The sequence below is a fragment of the Trachypithecus francoisi genome, unplaced genomic scaffold (genome assembly GCF_009764315.1).
Source record: "Trachypithecus francoisi isolate TF-2019V2 unplaced genomic scaffold, Tfra_2.0 Lachesis_group3, whole genome shotgun sequence".
NCBI classification, from domain to species: Eukaryota; Metazoa; Chordata; class Mammalia; order Primates; family Cercopithecidae; genus Trachypithecus; species Trachypithecus francoisi.
In genome coordinates, this window is record NW_022681468.1 from 131,847,332 (window position 1) to 131,869,723 (window position 22,392).

Below are 22,392 nucleotides of genomic sequence, written 5' to 3' on the forward strand. Positions count from 1 at the left end.
ATAGCAAAGATGTGGAATCAACCCAAATACCCATCAGTGATTGACTGGATAAAGAAAATGTGGTACATATACACCGTGGAATACTAGGCAGCCATACAAAGGAATGAGATCATATCCTTTGCAGGTACATGGATGGAGCTGGAAGCCATTATCCTCAGCAAACTAACACAGGAACAGAAAACCAAACACCACATGTTCTCACTTATAAGTGGGAGCTGCACAATGAGAACACATGGATTCAAGGAAGGGAATAACACATGGTGGGGCCTGTCGGAGTGGGGAGGCAGAGGGAGAGCACCAGGATAAAAGAGTTAATGCATGTGGGGCTTAAACAACTAGGTGATGTGATGAAGGTGCAGCGAACCACCATGGCACATGTTTACCTGTGTAACAAGCCTGCATGTCCTGCACATGTATCCCAGAACTTAAATAATATTTAAAAAATAATAAGAGGAAAGAAAGTGATTTATGTCCTCTCTCAGCAGACTTTCCATTCCAATTAATGTTAACTAAGTGCCCACCATTCTGTCTGTTTAATACCAACAACAGCCTATAATATGTCAGTGGACAGTTCTTCACAATCACAATGGAAAGAAAGTTAGGTATATGTACTAATCCTGCCAATCTCTGAGAAACCTGGAGTAGATAGGTGCCTTCTTTTATGGACCATCTATTCCTTTTACCTTCAGTTACAGAATCACAGAAGTACATGATTTTGATAAGTCAGTATTTGTATAGTTTCCAAATGAAGAAACTGAGCAACAGTCAGGTAACTTAAGGTCAGATATATTTTCTACTTTCAAAGACCTCTATAGTAAAGCCCACATTTTTCCTCATACTAATTCCGAAATTTAGTAAACTACAAAGCAAAATTTTCTGGTTTCTTATACTGATATTAACATGGCTTTGAGTTAAACTGATTTGGTATAATTGGGCCATGTTAAGACAGCTTGAATGGCTTATTTTGTTTTCCACAAAGTCACATTTAAAGAAACTTTTGTGAAGATAATGAATCCTCATTTAACAAATTTGTTTGGGCCATTTAAAATATGAAAGGTAGGCACCGAAAGATGACACTGACATTTAAACTTTTTTTTTTTTTTTACTTTCCATTTTGAAGTAATTTCAGATTTACAAAAATAAAGTTCAAAAATAGTGCAAAAAATTTCTGTATACACTTCATGCAGATTCCCCAAATGATCTTACAATTATAAAAATGATAAAAATCAGGAAATTAACATTGATACAATATTATCATCTAACCTAAAAATCTTATTCAGATTTCACCAGTTGTCCCAATAATACGTATTTTTTTCCTGGCTCAGCAGGGAATCCATGGTTACATGACGCATTTAATTTTTGTGTCTTATTAGTGACCTTGTTGAAACAGTTTTTTAGTTTTACTAGTCTCTCATGACCTTGGCACTTTAATAAAACATGGGACAATGATTTTGTAGGATATACTTTAGTTTGGGTTTGCCTGTGTTGTATCCTTGTGATTGAATGTAGATTATGCCTTTTGAGTGAGACTACCACAGAACTGATCCTGTGTCTTTCTCAGCATATCATATCAACTGCACATGGTATCAATTTGTCCCATTGCTGGTGACGTCAGCTTTATTTATTTGATTAAGGTGGTGTCTGCCAAGTTTCTCCAACATAAAGTTATTATTTTTTTCTTTATAATTAAGTATCTTGAGGGGAGATACTTTGAAACTACATGAACATCCATCATATATTTTTCATTGTATATTTGCCCACTAATTTTACTATCTAGTGATTTTTACCTGAAGCAGTTATTACTATGGTATTTTACAAATAATAATCATTTCTTTACATCATTTCTTTACATCTAGTAGTTGGAATTCTACTGTGAAGAAGAGCTCCTCCTTATCCCACATTTATTTATTTATTCATTCAAAAATGTATATCATTACGAACTTTTGGATGTCTTTTTCATTCTATGGGTAATAATCTATTACCAGCATTATTTATTTTTTGTTTAAATTATTCCAGTATTGTCCATTGGTAGCCTCTTCATGTTGACTTCTGTATCTTTTTATTATGTTCCTATCGATTTTTAAGTATTTACTTGATTTCAGGCACCACAACGTTTCAGGCTCATCTTGTACTTTTCCTGCTACGGTTCTGAAATAAACCATTTCTCCAAGGAGCCCTGGTCAGGGAATAATGCTAAGGAACAGGATTCAAAACTTTTGAAATTGCCCAGAGAGCTGCAGATGTTCAAGTATTGACCATGGAGATATTTGTTATTCCATGTACCAACAAAGTTGTCCGTATGATTTTTTAAGTGTCATTTTATAAGACTAGGTCTACAAAAACAAGGATGAAGTAAAATTAAAATTGTAATTTTGGCACACCAGGAAAAATAGCCGTCACATTTACCATCTGGTTTCAATGTGTTCATTTTATTTTTATTTTATGAATAATTTACAGAAGTAAGAATAAAGAGATAGTAAAAAAAAAAAAAAAAACCAGCAAAATAAGAATTTAAACATAGCAAACCAAATTTTTATTTCATGTTTTCCTGATTTTGGAGGTAACATAACTTGAAATTGGCAATGCCTTTGAATGCAAATAACTGCTCATGAGCTGTCATATATGAACCTGGAACGTAATCATCTCATAAATACTGGCTCCAGATTTTAAACAGATCTCTAGAAGGTTATAGCTCATCATTACCTCGGGTTCTTCTTGCATATGTGTTATTACCACAGTGTAATGCTATGGAAAAATTTGAGGGTTCATGATTTTGTAGAAAAGGTGGTCATGTTTTTGTTTCACAATTACAAAAATATTTTCATTTTTACTTTTATAAATGTCAATCAGATTGATCAACCCAAGGAACTTTTAAAATTTCTACATAATGTGTTTTTCCAGTCACCTTTACATATATACCTACCTTCAGCATTTGTCCATTTATGAATATAAAGTAAATTTTTACCAACAAATATTACAAAATATAAAATAATTGTCATATGTCCTTTTACCAAAGCAGGATGGTCCAGGTTTTTGTTGCAAAATATTAATGATGAAGTCCTTCCTATTAAATAATTAGTGGGTTAGAATATCATGTTTCCTTTTTGTCTTTGTAAATGTATTGTTTACTCTGATTCTCAAGTCTGACAGAATTGATCTGAAAGACTCATAGCCCAAGATTTTGCTTCTATGGTCAGTTTTACCTCATCATTATAATCTCAAGTGCTCTGTCTCTGCCTTCATTTTCTCACTCATCTAATTATTGTGAAATATCTTTCTCTTAATTTTATTCTTTATTCCATTATGGGCAGAAAATTAAGAATTCTGAATTCTTAACTGTATTCAATGGAAGCTGAAAAGAATATGGCAAAGATGGCATCTCTAGACTTCTTTTATAACTTTTTGAAAGATGATGTATTAGACAACACAATTAGAAAACTGAAGGATGATAGACTGGTGACATTCATTTCTAGGCAATTTTATAATTTTTTTTGTTTCTTTATTATTTTAGTTGTTTAGCATAGTTAAAAATAATTGATGAATGATGAAATAATTTCTAGCATGATGAAATAGCAAAATGTTTTAAAATACAGGAATATAAGATCACTAAAATCTCATAATGTATCTTAGATCCTATAATGCTTCTTAGGTTTATAAAATGATCGATAGACTAAGTGATTAAGAAAATGAGTTTAACTTACTATTTTTTCCTTTTGATTTTTGGAAAACCTGTGAGAAACAAAAATCATGAAATATCAATCTTTACAAATAATTAAAACTGCTGCACAGAGAAACTTAAAAACTGAACTTGGGGCTGGGTGTGGTGGCTCACACCTATAATCCCAGCACTTTGGGAGGCCAAGGCAGGCGGATCACTTGAGGTCAGGAGTTCATGACCCACCTGGCCAACAAGGTGAAATGCCATCTCTCCTAAAAATACAAAAATTAGCTGGGCGTGGTGGCGGGTGCCTGTAATCCCTGCTACTGGGGAAGCTGAGGCAGCAGAATCACCTGAACCCAGGCGGCGGCGGTTGCAGTGAGCTGAGATTGCGCGCCACTACACTCTAGCCTGGGTGATAGAGCAAGTCTCCATCTTAAAAAACAACAACAACAACAAACTCAAACAAAAAAAACACTAGGATCAGTGGACTCTGGTGATACTGCAAATGTTAAAAAGTTTGATTCAGTCACATGGTGAATAAAAGGATAGGGAGATTGGTAAGACCACTTTTTCCCTAAACCCAATAATACTCCAGAAGTGGATCCTTCATAAAACTAACTTTTAATTTTCTGCTTTTGTTACCTGGACATTATACTGTGTTCAAAGGAGCATGCAAATGTAATGAGCTATCAGCTGTGAGCAAGTTTATTAAATAGAGTGAATGAAAAGAGAACCAGACCAATAATTCCAGAATTCTAACTAGCCCAGGCTTGGACATTAACTAGTTCTGTTTCTTTGGGCTAATCCTGGAAATTACGTATATTGGAAAGAACAGTAGTAGCCTTTGAGTCAGCCACAAGAAGAACCTGCTTCTTTGGACTCAAACTCCCTGCCTCTCAATTTTCTCATGTTTAATAGAGATGATAAAACCCTGCTTCACAGGGTTATTGTAAGTACTAAATAAACTACTAGAGACTGTCAGACTCTGGAGGGCTAGAACTCTCTTAGCCATCTTTGTCTTTCCTGTGACTAAAACTTACGTGAGTATTTATTGGGTAAATTATGTTACACATGTTTATGAACTGTGTATTATAAACTGTAAAATGTACAATTATAAGGTCATTTTGTTTGTATCAGTACAGCTGTATTAAGTGCTCTACAAATTTAAGGTCTTTTCCTTTATCTTAAAAATCCTTTGGGAAAAGAGAGTTCTAGTTTAATCAGTGCCTCCTTCTACATGGGCTCATTGTTTTTGTCAAATCAAGGAAAAATTGTAAAAAGAAAGCTTTGGGACATTTTCTAGCATTTGATATTTACCAAGTGTAGATTTATATTAAGCCTCATCTCTGATTAATTTTTAAATGGCAGGCAATAAATCAGTTTATTATTGTGTTTGTCCTAAATTGGATGACTGACTGGTTCATAAGTTAAGAAATTTCACTGTGGTGCTGTAAATTTTGTAGAGTAAAACATCGTTGTATGTCCTCTAAGATTACATGGTCTAAAAATACTAGTTTAGGTTTCTCAATAACAATTTAAAATTTTTCTTGCCTTATCTTTTCCCTTGTCATTTAATTCATTTATTACAAATCTTAAGAGAAATTGACTTGAATAATTTCTCAAATCTTTGGTCTCTTTGCCATTTTAATATAATCTCAATTTCATATATAGGGAGATCAAGCCTTTTAAGAAATCCTGGGGTGATCATTTGAAAGTTATACCCCACCTGCCAACTCCTCATCCCCATCTCTTTTGGCTCTGCAATATAGCCTATTCAGCAAAGGGAAATAAATCTAACTGGATTTACACATATAACTTGTTTAACTCACTAGTTAGTTTGGTTAGAGTCATTTTTCAGGACCTGACTATAAATTAGGTGAATGCTTATTGCAGCACCATTAAAGCCATTAAAGTTTCCTTGGGAAGTCACTTAGGCCTCTGGCAGAGAAAGTAGGATCTAAGGCTTGATGACTGTAAGTTTGATCTACTGTTTAACCCTCCTGGATCCTGGCCAGAGCTTGGGCTATCAATAACTGTTGCCTTAGCATCAGTGTATGATTGTATGTGTGTGAGACACTATCCTTATTTGTATCTTTCGTTAGTTGACAGGTTCACGAAAGGTAAGAATTGTAGTTAGCCTTCGGATGATACTAAAGCAAAAATATAGAGGAAATTCCTAAATTGGGGTTGAGTCTAGAAGGGTCTCTTACAACACTTCAAATTCTATACTTTTATTATATAACGAGTGTTATTACCATAGTAGTTCCATAACACTTGGCCATTGACCAGCTGCTTATCACCTGTGTCACAGATCCCATTCTGTTATCTACTCCCTTAGATCTTTATAAACAACGAGTGGCAGAACTCAGAGAGTGGGAGAGTGTTCCCTGTCTATAATCCAGCCACAGGAGAACAGGTGTGTGAAGTTCAAGAAGCAGACAAGGTATGTCTTTTTCAGAAAAAGATGCCCTATGAAATAACTGCCTTCAAACAGCAGAGCAGTAAACATATGCTCTCAATACACAACTACATGCTCATGCTTCACTTTTTTCATGACAGCAGATAAGTTCTTCCTTTCTTTTGAGTGTTTTTCTTCAGTTGTGCCTCTTCCTCTCTAACAGGCAGATATAGACAAAGCAGTGCAGGCAGCCCGCCTGGCTTTCTCTCTTGGTTCAGTGTGGAGAAGGATGGATGCTTCAGAAAGAGGACGTCTGTTGGATAAGCTTGCAGACTTGGTGGAACGGGACAGGGCAGTTCTTGCAGTAAGTAACCTAAGAAAACATTGTCTTTACCCTGCATTTACCATTCTGCTGAAATTTGCGTTCCTCGGTTTTTTTATTTATTTATTTATTTATTTATTATTTATTTATTTATTTATTTATATATTTATTTTGAGATGGAGTGTAGCTCTGTTGCCCAAGCTGGAGTGCAGTGGCACGATTTCAGCTCACTGCAACCTCTGCCTCCCAGGTTCAAGCGATTCTCCTGCCTCAGCCTCCTGAGTAGCTGGGACCACACCTGGCTAATTTTTGTATTTTTGGTAGAGATAGGGTTTCAGTATGTTGGTCAGGCTGGTCTCGAACTCCTAAAAGGATGCTTTGAAGCAGACCTGGGGAAAAAGCAAAGGAATAGGTCATACATATGAAAAATTAGACATGTTTGGATTTGGGGATCAGATAGAGAAGTGGAGGATCAGCTGAATATCTTCTCTCTGAATTTTGAAGAGAAAACTAGAGCTTTCCATGACTGATAAGGACCTTCCGTTCTACAACTCCCCCTTCCCATGACAAATTAAAAACAGTCAAGCAACAAGAGAGTCACCATGCTGCTTGGAGAAAACCAATATGCAATGATTCTTTTGAGAATGAAATAGAACAAGTGTTTACCTCCCCAGAGTTAACCTCTCTTGACTAAAGAGAATCCTTCAGAAGCAGAGGGGATGGTACGGACCTCCCATACACTTCTGCTCCGTTTGCCCTGTCATTCTGTGAGCCAATAGAAAGGAGAGACAGCAGGAGATTGCAACTTTCTTCCACTAAAACAATGATTTTCCTCACATAAGGAACTTCTCCTGACCTAATGGGTTTTGTTGTTGCTGATGTTTTTAAAATAAATGTCAATTTCTTAGAGAATATAAACTTTTTGGAAACTGGAACCATTTAGGAATGTATGCACTATATACTTGGGATCTCCACCTAGGATCAATGAGTATTTAGGGTTTCCTTGTTCAGTCAGGGCATTCAAGCCATGAGTAGTGTATCCTTCCCCCTACTTGGGAAAATAGGTCATTATTGGGCTTGCTTTCGGGGAAGGAAGCATTTTTTCTTTCCCTTTGTCAGTGTCCCTCCTACCATCCCCCTCAGGAATCTGTTGATAGTATGGGAACAAAATGATTCCTTTATGGAAATGGTTTGGGATTCTAGCTATATATAACATTTATTTGTATATAAAAACATTTTCTAATCTGGCACTCTAGGGAATACTGTTCCAATGAGGTGTTTATACATACTGTGAAAAAGGTGTTTCATGATGAAGAAACTCCTTGCAGATTCGCAAGACACTGGGCATATTAAAGGCTCAGGAAAAGCCTACTAAATGCTTCTCAAGCTTATTTGAGCCTCATCACCATTTTTCTGACTAACATACCAATATCATGCAAAACCAAGTGTTTTGGGACACATTAGAGAATGCTGATTTTATACTTATCTCTTCACTGGATTATCATTTTCTTGAGAATTGAACTTGTATTTTACCTTTTTTTGGTAATCCTAGCATGGTTCTTAGCACATAAATGGCAAATGAGGGCACATAGGTGGTCAATAAATAGACTGTTTAATTGAGCTAAAGATATATGATATCTATAGTATTGGATTAACACCATACTAGAAGATGATTAATTTCTGCAGTTACATTTTCATATAATAAAACTCAAATGCCTTTCTTTTTCTTCTCTGTGTCCCACTGATCAAGTCTCTTTTCCTACCACACCTAAATGAGATTCCTGCTTTTAAACACTCTCAAGCTATGAGAAAAGTGAGTTTTAGTAAAAGGTAGCTTGTGGAAGAAAGGGGTGCTCCTGACTGGAAAACTGAAGTTAATACTGCATCCAAAGTAAACACAGTTGAAAATAGACCTAGAGCTGGCAATTCTCAGTGGATTTGACTGTTGTCAGCCGCTCACAGGGACCATTTAGGCAACTCAAATTCTGGTTATTGACATTATTCACTCTATGCTGTGTAGATTTTGGTGCTGTGCTGGCTGTACAGAGAATGTAATGCCTATCTTGTAAACATATACATGCTCTAAAAAGTACTAGGAAATAGTTTGATTCCCTTTTTTAAGGGTGAGCCAATATACAGTGATAAGTAACATATTTTTAAATAAGTTTCATTTTACACACATACTAAGTACATAAATTGTACTGGAAGTCATAGTATTTTCATCTCATTGATTGGATAATATTTTAATTTTAGCTTTGTCAGAGATCAAATAATTTTCACACCAGTATGTCTTATGAAATATACTTGTAGAAAAAAAGATTACGAATATGTTTTTGTTTATTTCATTTGTTGAACTTGTAACACCTTTAATATTTCTCAAGTCAAAATACTCTTCTCATTTCAGTGTATTCATTTTTCATTGTTTTTGTTACAGACTTAGCCAGTTCAGGAACATGTCGTTAAAATAATAATGTTTATAATGTAAAGCAGTTCAATATTGCTATTTTTATTAAATGGAGCAGATACTTCACTCTTAATAGGTAATGGTTGTTAACGTAAATGTTTACAAAAAAACCGGCCTTTAAGTTGTTAACATCTGGGCTTCCCTAGAGGAGATCTTGTTTATTTGGTAGTAATAAATAAACTTGCTGTGCACTGTGGATATTCCATTTCTCAGCAGGGGTCTTGGCAGCTGTGGAGAATACTTTCTATTCTCATCAGTTGCATAAAGAGCCCATGTTTCTGCTCCTCTTTATGGATTCATATTACTGGTATAGACGCCAAAAAATCCCCAATGAGCTCTGATCATTAATATAACGGAAGCTGTTTTGACAAGCAGAACATTTCTTTATCATTAAATAAATATTGTGTTAATATATTTGGATAGTGGTTACTGGAAGCACACAGGCATAGGAACATGCACATACATACTCATTGTGATTTGTACTAGGAACTAAACCAAACTGACAGTACTAGAAATTTTTTTATTTGAGAATAAATAAAAAGATTTATTTGACCAGGTATGCATCTCCATATTCATTTGTATTCTGTCTCTTTCTTTTTTCTTCTGCTCTAGAAATTAGTGTATCACTGGAAAGTTCTGGGGACTTAATATCTCTCCATTTCTTTTCCAACAGACCATGGAATCCCTAAATGGTGGCAAACCATTCCTGCAAGCTTTTTATGTGGATTTGCAGGGCGTCATCAAAACCCTTCGATATTATGCAGGCTGGGCTGATAAAATTCATGGGATGACCATTCCTGTAGGTATGTGAAATCTGAGTATGTTGAAAAGGAAAATGAGACCACCAGAAATGCACTTTGGCTACCAAACACAAACAGTAGTTACATAGAATACAGATATGAGCATTCTTACAGCAGTTAGAACTGAGTGAAGAACCAACCAAATTATGTCACTGACTCTGACAGCGTCCCTTTTTCTATAGATAGTCCACATATAAGTATAGGGGCATGCCACTTCATTCATCTAAGGAACAGATATGTATTTGTCAGCTGGTAAGTGGTCAGCATTGTGCTAGATTAGGTGCTGGTGTAGGTATGAAGGGGCATTATTGGATGGAGGGAAGTCAAGGAAAATTCCAACAAGGTTAAGGCTTGCTCTTTGCCCTCCTGAAACTTAAGATCTACTCATTGGAAGGAAATACTCTTAAATGTTAACAGTTGTCTCTGGTGAGATTATGTCTGATTTTCAGTTTCTTTTTTATATTTTTCTCTACTTTCTATATTTCTCGAATGGCCATGAATTACTTTCATAATCTAAAAACAACCATAATCCTAACCCTTTTTATTATTAAGATTCACATTAGATGACAGAACCAACACAACAAAAAACTTAAAGGCCCCTTTAGGAATGTTATAATTGGGTGCTAAGTTGTGTGCTTCACCTGTCAGTGCTGTAGCCCTTTAAATGAGAAGAAAAGTATCCAAGACTAAAGCAACTAAAGCAGTCAGTGAAGAGATGTTGATCTGTGCTTGAATACTAGTGATAGCTAATACCATTTGAGTGTTTTCACAGCAACCCCAAGAGAAAGGCACTGTTATATACATCTTCAGTTTACAAAAGTGGAAAGAGGTCTGGTAAAGTAAAATTAGTCTTCCTAATTCACAGAGCAAATAAGTTTTAGAGCTAAAACTTTGACGTTAGAACCTAGGCTTGTGACTGCTTCACTAGAGAATTCAAAATAGAGCCTAGGAGGAAGAGATATCCTTATAGGAAAGGGATGGACTGAAAGAGATAGGGAATGATGAATAGACATAAGGAAAGGAAATGCACATTTACTGAGTGGATACTAGATGCCACTTAGCACTGTGCCAGGTGCTCTACCTCTGTTCTCCAGAAGGCAGTCTGCTTTCCATGGAGAGTGCATAGTAGCAGGAGTGGAAAGTAATGCTGAGGACTTTGAAGTGTCTTTTTTGGGCCTTCCTAGCCAGGTTGAGCAGTATTGATTTACTACAAAAGGGAATGGTTTGGCTGATAGTGTGGATGGCTGGGAACAGTGCTTCCCAAATTTAATGTACGCATAAATCATCGAGGGTCTTCTTCAAGTGCAGTTTTTGACTGAATAGGTCTGGGATGGGGCCTGAGACTCTGCATGGCTAACCAGCTGCTCGTCCTCTGCATTGAGTAGCAAGGAGAGGACACAGCAGAACCAAGTTAGGGTGCTGTTGTGATGCCTCGTGTAGGTGTGGTATGAGAAGGGAAGAATAATATACAGTGAGAATGGAGGTTTAGAGACAAGACTTCCAAGGATTATTTTTTACATCGCCCCCACAAACGATGACATGTGGAATGTTAGTTTTAGAAAAACGGGTTTGTGATTGTAGGGGCTTTTCCTTTCCATCCAGAGGTTTTTCGCTTCTTCAACTGACTGAAAAGGATGGAGAAGATTGCTCTTGGGGAAAGTCCGAATCTTAGTTCAGTTCTGACTCGAAGGATATTATAGAACAGCTCTTCCCCAGCATCACTTGCAGGATGTGGGGATGGCCTCAGTGAGGTAAAAAGTCACTATTCGTTATGAGCATTCCTAGTACAGGGCCTAAGAATTAAAACCTTTGTTAACAATGGGATACATGTCATTCTTCTTAGGTGAGTCTGTCCTGTATCAGTACAGAAGGTAAATTAACAAGCTCAAAGTCCCTAGTTGGGTGTTTTTTGTTTTTTTTTTTTGGCCCCACCCCACCTGCCATTTCATTATTAAAACAACAGATATGTTTTATGCATTTAAGTATCTTTTCAAACTATTTACAAATCTCTGAAAAAGATTGTGAAACAGAAGGCAATACACATAGATCTCTATTTGGCCTAACAGTATCTTGGTTTTCTTTTACTTCCTCAGAAGAGAAGATCCTGATAAGATAAAGCTAAATATTGATTGGCATTCCTGATTATGTTTGAGGCTTTAATGTAACTTGATCTGGCAGTAGAGGTGGTTGGCCCATAAGCCTTACTGTTTTCATCTGATGCTTTTTGGAGATCCTGTGGATGCTTATCTACAAGTTAGAAATACAGGGCATAGAAAAGGCTCTCACAGTAGTCTTTCCCAACTTTATTCATTAACTGTTGTTCAGCCAATGAAGGAAAAAAAAATGAGGAATTCTCTTAAACTCTAAGTAACTTTTTGTTTCCCAAAACCAAAAAGTTTTTCTGAAAGTGCATTTAGAGGCATACTGGGATGAGGGACTCTACCTGTCATCAGGCCTGTAGGCAGAATTCCCAGGAGGCTGAAGTTTGGGTCATAAGAGCTCTCTCTATGGTATGTCAAACAGATGAGGGAAGGATGGAGATAGAGGTTAACTTGGCAGCTTTCCTCTCTGTTCCAGTTTTAGATACATTTGGGTTTGCCTAGAGGTCACTTAGAATTCAGCCAACAGTGTCTTTGGCTAGTCTAGTACTTAGTGAATGTAACTGGACTAAGTCGGTGTCACAGGAGATCACAGAAAGGAGTATCATAATCCTAATTATTCACTTATTCTCAGATTTGTTCAGTAAATTAATCCATTTGTATTTGTCTTTTGTAACTCCATAATGTAACATCAGCTTCATTTTCATTTTGTCTCTGCATACTTGGCTTTTTTTTTTTTTTTCACAGTGAAGTCTGGAATATAGAAAGTCCATTAGTTTTTAACCATGAGATCTTTATTGTGCTACATACATTTTCCTGCAAACAACCTAATTTTATGTTTAGAATTTTAAATAAATAATGTACTTTATATTTACATAGAATTTAAAAGTATAAAACATTCTTGCATGGACAATATCTGTGTGATTCTGTGCGTGATCTGATGAGATAGTCTGGATTTTAAATGGTATTTTACCCATTTTACGTCTAAGAAAATAAGACTCTAAGAGTTTAATGTCTTGAAGAAGGTCACATGGCTAGTAAGTGGGAGACCTGAGATTCAAACCTAAGCATTTTTCTGTCTAAGCCATGATAAGGTGTCTTCTTACGGAGGTTGGTTCAGCAAGGCAGGAAGGTGGCCCTGGTGATGTCTTTACTTCTGTGCAGATTTTTATAATAATATACAGTTTATTCTCATCATTCATGGTAGTTATGTTTTATAAAGTCATGAACACTGAATTAGCAAATACTGAACTATTGCTCCTAGGGGAAATATAAGGTTAGGTTCCTGCAAGCTTCTTATCACAACATTCTTGTCCACTGATGAGAGCATGGCCTTGTTTTATGTTTTTCTGTTGAAAGATCCTTTGTTTAATATATATTGTTGATTTATGAATGCTTAACTCATGACCAGCCAGACAAAAGTACTATAACTGATGCCTGAATGAAGCTTGTGTGACACATGTATTTTGTCTGTAAGGCACATCACAGCCTTCTTGCACTTAGGAACACTAGACAGCACTCAACACTATGCTTAGGGGCCATTTTAAACAGCAAAATCATGAACAAAAGGCACAAAAATATGAAAAATGTGGCACTAAACAGACCACAAAAAGGACTTTTTTTTTTTTTTTTTTTTTTTAACAATATAAGAGCTGAAGCAAGAAGGCAGTGTCACCTTGTTCAACCTCAGCTGAGAATATGTGCATCAGGTGACTCAAAATTTTCCCTGCTTTGGGGAAATGCAAATTAAAACCACAATTGAACCACCTCACTACTGCAAAAAAAAAAAAAAAGTACATAATTTAAAAATAAAAAATATAGATGTTGCCATGGATGTGGTGAGAGGGAACACTTTCACACTGCTGGTTGGGAGTATAAACTAGTACAATCACTATGGAAAACAGCATGGAGATTCCTTAAAGAACTAGAAGTAGAACTACCATTTGGTCCAGCAGTCCCACTACTGGATACCTACCCAGGGAAAATAAGTCATTATATGAAAAAGATACATGCACATGCATGTCTGTAGCAGTACAATTTGAAACTGCAAAAATAATGGCTAACTGCCCATCAGCCAACAAGTGGATAAAGAAGATGTGGTATAAATGCACCATGGACTACTACTCTAACATAAAACAGAATGAATTAATGGCCTTTGCAGCATCTGGGATGGAGCTGGAGGCCATTATTCTAAGTGAAGTAACTCAGGAATGGAAAACCAAATATCATGTATTCTCACTTCTAAGTAAGTGGTAAGCTATGAGGATGCAAAGACATAAGAATGATACAGTGGACTTTAGGCAAGGATGGCAGTGGGGTGAGTGATAAAAGACTTCATATTGGGTACACTGTACACTACTCAGGTGACAGATGCACCAAAATCTTGGAAATCACCACTAAAGAACTTATCCATGTAACCAAGCATCACCTGTACTCCCAAAACTATTGAAATAAAAAAAAAAAAAAACCCTGCTTTGGATATACATGCCCATAAATGACTGAGAACACTCCATACTTATTGTTGGGTTACAAATACATTTTAGGAAGTAGGCAAGTTCTTAAATATGGAATCCACAAATAATGAACATCAACTGTATCTAGAGCCTACTTTTCTCAAGATAGCATTTATGAGGCTTAAATGTTCTGGAACACTTAAGGTGTGGATCTACCTGCCTAGATCCTATTCATATGGGTAAAGGGGGCTTTCGTAGTGAGTGTCAGAGATAATCACAGAGTTCTGTTTGGTCACCCATAAAAAAGAACCTGAAATGTGTTTTTTTGTTATTAAATTTTTAAATGTAAGACTGCTTTGCAACACTGAATTATACTCCATGGTTCATCCAGCATAACATCTCTAACACTAAACAACCAAAAAAGAATGGGAAGAAATATGCCATTTATCTCTTTCACTCATTCCCATTTGGGAAGGCTAAGGAAACGTATCTTGTAAATGGAAGGGATTTTCTTTTACCTCCTTTCTGTGGCATCAACTCCGATCTCTTACTTATTCACCCATTTCTCCATTCAACAGATTTTTTTTTAGCACCTGCTATATTTCAGCTCTTGTATCAGGCATTGGGGTTACAAAGGCAAATAACTAAGATGTTTACAGGACAGTAAGAAAAACAAGTAGACAAGCAACTGCAATATAGTGTGATCTATTTAGATATGAAAGCATGAAATTTGGTGGGACACCATAGGAGAGACATCTCCTAGTATTAAAGCCTCCTGGAGAAGGTGGTGGGATGTCTAAGTGATAACCTTGAAGGACAAGTTAAGTGAAGATGGAGACAGGGGCATCACAGGCAGTGGGAACAGCTAGAACAAAGCATGAAGGGAGGAGAGTACCATGTGTTAGTGGATCTGAAAGTATAGGCAGATAAAAAAGACAGTAGAGCTCTGAGTCTGGGTCAGCCATACTACAAGTTTTATTCTGTGGGCAATAGTGAGTCACCAGATTATTTTAAATATGTGAGCGCCTTGATGAAAATTACATTTTAGGAATTGCATCAAATCTGTATATTGCTTTGGACAGTATGGTCTTTTTAACAATATTGAGTCTTCTAATCCTTGAACATGGGGTGTTTTTTCTATTCGTGTCAACTGTGATTTTTTTCATTAGTGTTTTGTAGTTCTCCTTGTAGAGATCTTTCACCTCCTTAATTAAATATTCTTAGGTATTTTGGGGGGCTGTTGTAAATGAAATGAACCTAAGTGCATTCAATGGATGATTGGATGAAAAAGATACATACACATCATGGGATACTAAACAGCCAAAAAATTATGAAATCATGTCTTTTCAGCAACAGGAGTGGGGTTGGAGGCCATTATACTAAGTGAAATAACCCAGAAACAGAAAGCAAATACCACATACTCTCACCTATAAGGGAGAGCTAAGCAGTGGGTAAACATGGACAATACAGAGAGACATAATAGACATTGGGGCCTTCGAAAGGAGGGAGAGTGAGAGGGGGCTGAGGGTTGAAGACTACCCGTTTGGTACCACGTTGACTATTCTGGTGACGGGCCCACTAGAGCCCAAACCTCATAGTTGTGCAGTATATCCATGTAACAAATCTGCACATACACCCCTTGAATCTATTTGAGAAATTGCCTTTTAGAGCACTTTTACTGCAAATGGATAATCAGTTGGAGAGAGCAAGTACTTGCTTAATTTCTTCCCATAAAGGATAGCCTTCACTTTGACTACAAATGAATAATAGAGAGGGCAAATGCCTGCTTAATTTCTCCCCATAAAGGGTGACCTTCAACTAGGAATATTTGGGAAGGAGAGAAAAGGGTTATCTGATGACCACTTTTGAGCAATGAACTGGGTGGCTGCTTCTCTCTCTGAATTGGAAATTTCTTCCACCACTCTTCATTCTGTTCCACTCAAGGCCCACAGCTGGATGTTATTGCATAATTATGCCATACTAGTTTGATTCACAAGAGTCTTGATGTTGTTTCCTTTAGAACACTATCCATTATTTCCTGCCATGGTACCCAATGGAGCCATTGTCTGTGACCATAAATCCTATGCCTTGACCCTTTTACGATGGCAGTGCCTAATTATGATGATAAATAATAATCATTACTATGACCTATGGAACACTTTTTACCTGTTATATTATTGCTAATGTTATAGCAGCCCTAAAGCAAAGTACTGTTTCCCCCATTTTGAGTATTTTAACCAGTATTCAAATCCTCTTCTCCTCTCACATCTACAACCTTTGTGATGAAGGAAGGATCAAAGCTTGTTTTTCGTTTACTTAGGGAGAAATAGAAGTTAATTTGTATTGCCTTAGATTTTTCTGTGTAGCAAGTGTTGATTTTGATTTTATGTAAGCAGAAAAAAAGTCCACGTTTTAAGCTGAATTCTGACATTAAAATGGACTTATGATATATTAGCATATAGAAAAGGTTAAACACTACCCAGGTCAGATATAATTATCCATTTCACTCTCTTCCAGTTTCACCTGTTAAATTAAAGAGTAGGATACAAATACACAAAGATATTGATTCAGATCCTAAGATTTTTGCCTTGAATCAGCTTGATGTGGTTTATTGTCATTAACAACAAATGCATAGGGTGAAATCTGAAATCTTCTTGTTCTATCAGAATAAGAGTGAGGGGCAATTTGCTCTGCCCACCTAAGAACAACCAGGGCTTGCTTATTAGTGGGACCTGAATTGGTTGTGACAGGAGGCCATGAACTCAGCTTCACAAGGAACCTCTTTAAGAGGTTGAAGCTGAAAAGGACCTCAGGGATCCCTAAGGCTGATCTCGTCATTTTACAGAGAAGTTCCAGAGAAGTAAACTAACTTTTGTTAAGATCATGTAGTAGAATAGTCGTAGAGCTAAGCTATCTTCATGAAAGACTCAGGAATATAATCTTAACTTCTTAGAAACCACCAGCAGACTTCTGGGAAGAAAAGCATCAGTACACTTCATACTAACATACGATTTCAGCGTTTGTATAGGCATTTATAGAGTTTATCATCATAGTTATAAAATGTTCGGTGAGGTCTGTTCAGTGTCAACATGATGGGAATCTGCTACAGTACATACATAATGGAATAGTTCAATGTAATCTTCTCATTTTTTAATACTGTGCTCATCAAAGAGTGTCAGCTCCTTGAAAGGTAATTCTGTACACAAATTAGAGATTGGAAGATGACCTTCATTCACTGAATTGTTACAGATTTTTATGCTATTGAATAAAATCATTTTCATTGTTACTAGGTATATAAAATTTGCTACAGTTCTTGTAGTGTTCTTAGTGTTATAATTGAAAGCTATTTCTTGAGGTCCATATTTGACAAATTTCTCAATTTCTGGCACATTTCAGATTCTTCTAATTTTATCACTGTTTACAGATTGCTTAACCATACTCACTCTAGTTTATATTAATATATAGGATGTGCCAATGCTAGATATTTTTATGAGACTAAAAATTCTGTCAGTTTTTTTTGGCAACTATAAAATCTGATTCAAGAAGTAATGCTTGCCTTGAATGAGTTATCCAAATAATTAAATTTTTCCAATTAACTAAATATTGCTGTCTTTTCTGTGTAGTTTGATAAGCCCCCATCAAAAAACATAGAACAGTGGCTCAGTAGTTCACAAATATAGAAGAGGCTTATTGTACTGTTCATCTCTAGGGACAAAGGCTTTTCTTAATATAATTACAGAAATGGCTCAATGCACACATACTCACTAAAATTTAATTCACAGTTCTGCCAAATTCATAGCATAATGAAGTATTTAATTGTGATATTTTTATATTTTTCACAACTTGTAAACTACTCTTTGGCCATTAAAAGCACCCAGGTATCAAAACTAATCAGAAAAGTTATCTCTGACTGGGTCTTAAAATAACCCTCCTTTAAGAGCAATATCTATTATTCTCTGTTTTACCTTCTGAGTGAAAGGGAAAAGAGACAGAGATCAAAAGTCCTACACATGTAATTTAATATTTGTTTTGATCTCTCATCTCTTTAGCTTTCTCCATCATAGTTATGTTGTAACCTGCTGACCTAGAATGTGGTATCCAGAACATTTTCTGATGTCCTCATCAAATGCAATCCTTTTTTATGCTGAGTCTGAGCGCTCTCTGTAATCTCTCAGGTTTGGTGAGAAGACCCAAAACCATTCATAGCCTACAATGGAGTATCTCAATTTGGGTGGAGACTGTTTTTATATCAGGCTGTTGAGCTTACGGCACAAAGCTAGTGAAATGAAAGAAATAACCTTTTAAGTCACCCTGCTGTATTGAGAGAGCGTTGTTAGCATAAAAGATGGAAAAGTGGCTTTAATTTTTTTCTATTTTAATTATACTTCAAGTTCTAGGGTACATGTGCACAACATGCAGGTTTGTTACATATGTATACATGTGCCATGTTGGTGTGCTGTACTCTTAACTCGTCATTTACATTAGGTATATCTCCTAATGCTATCCCTTCCCCCTCCCCCTACCCCACGACAGGCCCTGGTGTGTGACATTCCCCTTCCTGTGTGCAAGTGTTCTCATTGTTCAGTTCCCACCTATGAGTGAGAACATGCGGTGTTTGGTTCTCTGTCCTTGTGATAGTTTGCTGAGAATGATGGTTTCCAGCTGCATCCATATCCCTACAAAGGACATGAACTCATTGTTTTTTATGGCTGCATAGTATTCCATGGTGTATATGTGCCACATTTTCTTAATCCAGTCTATCATTGATGGACATTTGGGTTGGTTCCAAGTCTTTGCTATTGTGAATAGTGCCGCAATAAACATACGTGTGCATGTGTCTTTATAGCAGCATGATTTATACTCCTTTGGGTGTATACTCAGTAATGGGATGGCTGGGTCAAATGGTGTTTCTAGTTCTAGATCCTTGAGGAATCGCGACACTGTCTTCCACAGTGGTTGAACTAGTTGACGCTCCCATGAACAGTATAAAAATGCTCCTAGGTCTCCACATCCTCTCCAGCACCTGTTGTTTCCTGACTTTTTAATGCTTGCCATTCTAACTAGTGTAAGATGGTATCTCATTGTGGTTTTAATTTGCGTTTTTCTGATAGCCAGTGATACTGAGCATTTTTTCATGTGTCTGTTGGCTGCATAAATGTCTTCTTTTGAGAAGTGTCTGTTCATATGCTTTGCCCGCTTTTTGATGAGGTTTTTTTTTCTTGTAAATTTGTTTGAGTTCTTTGTAGATTCTGGATATTAGCCCTTTGTCAGATGAGTAGATTGCAAAAATTTTCTCCCATTCTGTAGGTTGCCTGTTCACTCTGATGGTAGTTTCTTTTGCCATGCAGAGGTTCTTTAATAGATCCCATTTGTCAATTTTGGCTTTTGTTGCCATTGCTTTTGGTGTTTTAGACATGAAGTCCTTGCCCATGCCTATGTCTTGAATGGTATTGCCTAGGTTTTCTTCTAGGGTTTTTATGGTTTTAGGTCTAACATTTAAGTCTTCAATCCATCTTGAATTAATTTTTGTATAAGGTGTAAGGAAGTGATCCAGTTTAAGCTTTCTCCATATGGCTGGCCAGTTTTCCCAGCACCATTTATTAAATAGGGAATCCTTTCCCCATTTCTTGTTTGTGTCAGGTATGTCAAAGATCAGATGGTTGTAGATATGTGGTATTATTTCTGAGGGCTCTGTTCTGTTCCATTGATCTATATCTCTGTTTTTGTACCAGTACCATGCTATTTTGGTTACTGTAGCCTTGTAGTATAGTTTGAAGTCAGGTAACATGATGCCTCCAGCTTTATTCTTTTGCCTTAGGATTGACTTGGCAATGTGGGCTCTTTTTTGGTTCCATATGAACTTTAAAGTAGTTTTTTCCAATTCTTTGAAGAAAGTCATTGGTAGCTTGATGGGGATGGCGTTGAATCTATAAATTACTTCGGGCGGTATGGCCATTTTCATGATATTGAATCTTCCTATCCATGAGCATGGAATGTTCTTCCATTTGTTTGTGTCCTCTTTTATTTCATTGAGCAGTGAATTGTAATTCTCCTTGAAGAGGTCCTTCACATCCCTTGTAAGTTGGATTCCTAGGTATTTTATTCTCTTTGAAGCAATTGTGAATGGGAGTTCACTCATGATTTGGCTCTCTGTTTGTCTGTTATTGGTATGTAAGAATGCATGTGATTTTTGCACGTTGATTTTGTATCCTGAGTCTTTGCTGAAGTTGCTTATCAGCTTAAGGAGATTTTGGGCTGAGATGATGGGGTTTTCTAAATACACAATCCTGTCATCTGCAAACAGGGACAATTTGACTTCTTCTTTTCCTAATTGAATACTCTTTATTTCTTTCTCCTGCCTGATTGCCCTGGCCAGAACTTCCAACACTATGTTGAATAGGAGTGGTGAGAGAGGGCATCCCTGTCTTGTGCCAGGTTTCAAAAGGAGTGCTTCCAGTTTTTCCCCATTCAGTATGATATTGGCTGTGGGTTTGTCATAAATAGCTCTTATTATTTTGAGATACGTGCCATCAATACCTAATTTATTGAGAGTTTTTATCGTGAAGGGCTGTTGAATTTTGTCAAAGGCCTTTTCTGCATCTATTGAGATAATCATGTGGTTTTTGTCTTTGGTTCTGTTTATATGCTGGGTTACATTTATTGATTTGCATATGTTGAACCAGCCTTGCATCCAAGGGATGAAGCCCACTTGATCATGGTGGATAAGCTTTTTGGTGTGCTTTCAGTTTGCCAGTATTTTATTGAGGATTTTGGCATCCATGTTCATCAGGAATATTGGTCTAAAATTCTCTTTTTTTGTTGTGTCTCTGCCAGGTTTTGGTATCAGGATGATGCTGGCCTCATAAAATTAGTTAGGGGGGATTCCCTCTTTTTCTGTTGATTGGAATAGTTTCGGAAGGAATGGTACCATCTCCTCCTTGTACTTCTGGTAGAATTCGGCTATGAATCCATCTGGTCCTGGACTTTTTTTGGTTGGTAGGCTATTAATTATTGCCTCAATTTCAGAGCCTGTTATTGGTCTATTCAGGGATTCAACTTCTTTCTGCTTTAGTCTTGGGAGGGTATATGTGTCCAAGAATGTATCAATTTCTTCTAGATTTTCTAGTTTATTTATGTAGAGGTGTTTATAGTATTCTCTGATGGTAGTTTGTATTTCTGTGGGATCCGTGGTGATATCCCCTTTATCATTTTTATTGCGTCTATTTGATTCTTCTCTCTTTTCTTCTTTATTAGTCTTGCTAGCAGTCTATTAATTTTGTTGATCTTTTCAAGAAAAACAGCTCCTGGATTCACTGATTTTTTGAAGGGTTTTTTATGTGTCTATCTCCTTCAGTTCTGCTCTGATCTTAGTTATTTCTTGCCTTCTGCTAGGTTTTGAATGTGTTTGCTCTTGCTTCTCTAGTTCTTTTAATTGTGACGTTAGGGTGTTGAGTTTCGATCTTTCCTGCTTTTTCTTTTTTTTTTTTTTTTTTTGAGACGGAGTCTCGCTCTGTCACCCAAGCTGGAGTGCACTGGCCAGATCTCAGCTCACTGCAAGCTCCACCTCCCGGGTTCATGCCATTCTCCTGCCTCAGCCTCCCCAGTAGCTGGGACTACAGGCACCCGCCACCTCGCCCGGCTAGTTTTTTGTATTTTTTAGTAGAGACGGGGTTTCGCCGTGTTAGCCAGGATGGTCTCGATCTCCTGACCTTGTGATCTGCCCGCCTCGGCCTCCCAAAGTGCTGGGATTACAGGCTTGAGCCACCGCGCCCGGCCCTTTCCTGCTTTTTCTTGTGGACATTTAGTGCTATAAATTTCCCTCTACACACTGCTTTAAATGTGTCCCAGAGATTCTGGTACATTGTGTCTTTGTTCTTAATTGGTTTCAAAGAACATCTTTATTTCTGCCTTCATTTTGTTATTTACCCAGTAGTCACTCAGGAGCAGGTTGTTCAGTTTCCATGTAGTTGAGCAGTTTTGAGTGACTTTCTTAATCCTGAGTTCTAGTTTGATTGTGCTGTGGTCTGGGAGACAGTTTGTTGTGATTTCTGTTCTTTTACATTTGCTGAGGAGTGTTTTACTTCCAACTATGTGGTCAATTTTGGACTAAGTGCGACGTGGTGCTGAGAAGAATGTATATTCTGTTGATTTGGGATGGAGAGTTCTGTAGATTTCTATTCGGTCTACTTGATGCA

The 22,392-nt window shown here is 36.9% G+C and overlaps 1 protein-coding gene across 3 annotated transcripts in view; it reads left to right on the forward strand.

Annotated features, from left to right (window-relative positions):
* ALDH1A2 (aldehyde dehydrogenase 1 family member A2) overlaps nt 1-22,392 on the forward strand; it is a 118,395-nt gene that overhangs the window by 44,845 nt on the left and 51,158 nt on the right. For 2 of the 3 annotated variants that reach the window (XM_033189974.1, XM_033189976.1), the window contains exons 2-4: nt 6,000-6,104; nt 6,283-6,423; nt 9,519-9,648. In XM_033189974.1, coding sequence (XP_033045865.1) covers nt 6,000-6,104; nt 6,283-6,423; nt 9,519-9,648 — 376 coding nt within the window. The remainder of the gene's footprint in view (nt 1-5,999; nt 6,105-6,282; nt 6,424-9,518; nt 9,649-22,392) is intronic. The other variant, XM_033189975.1, reaches the window with a different exon arrangement.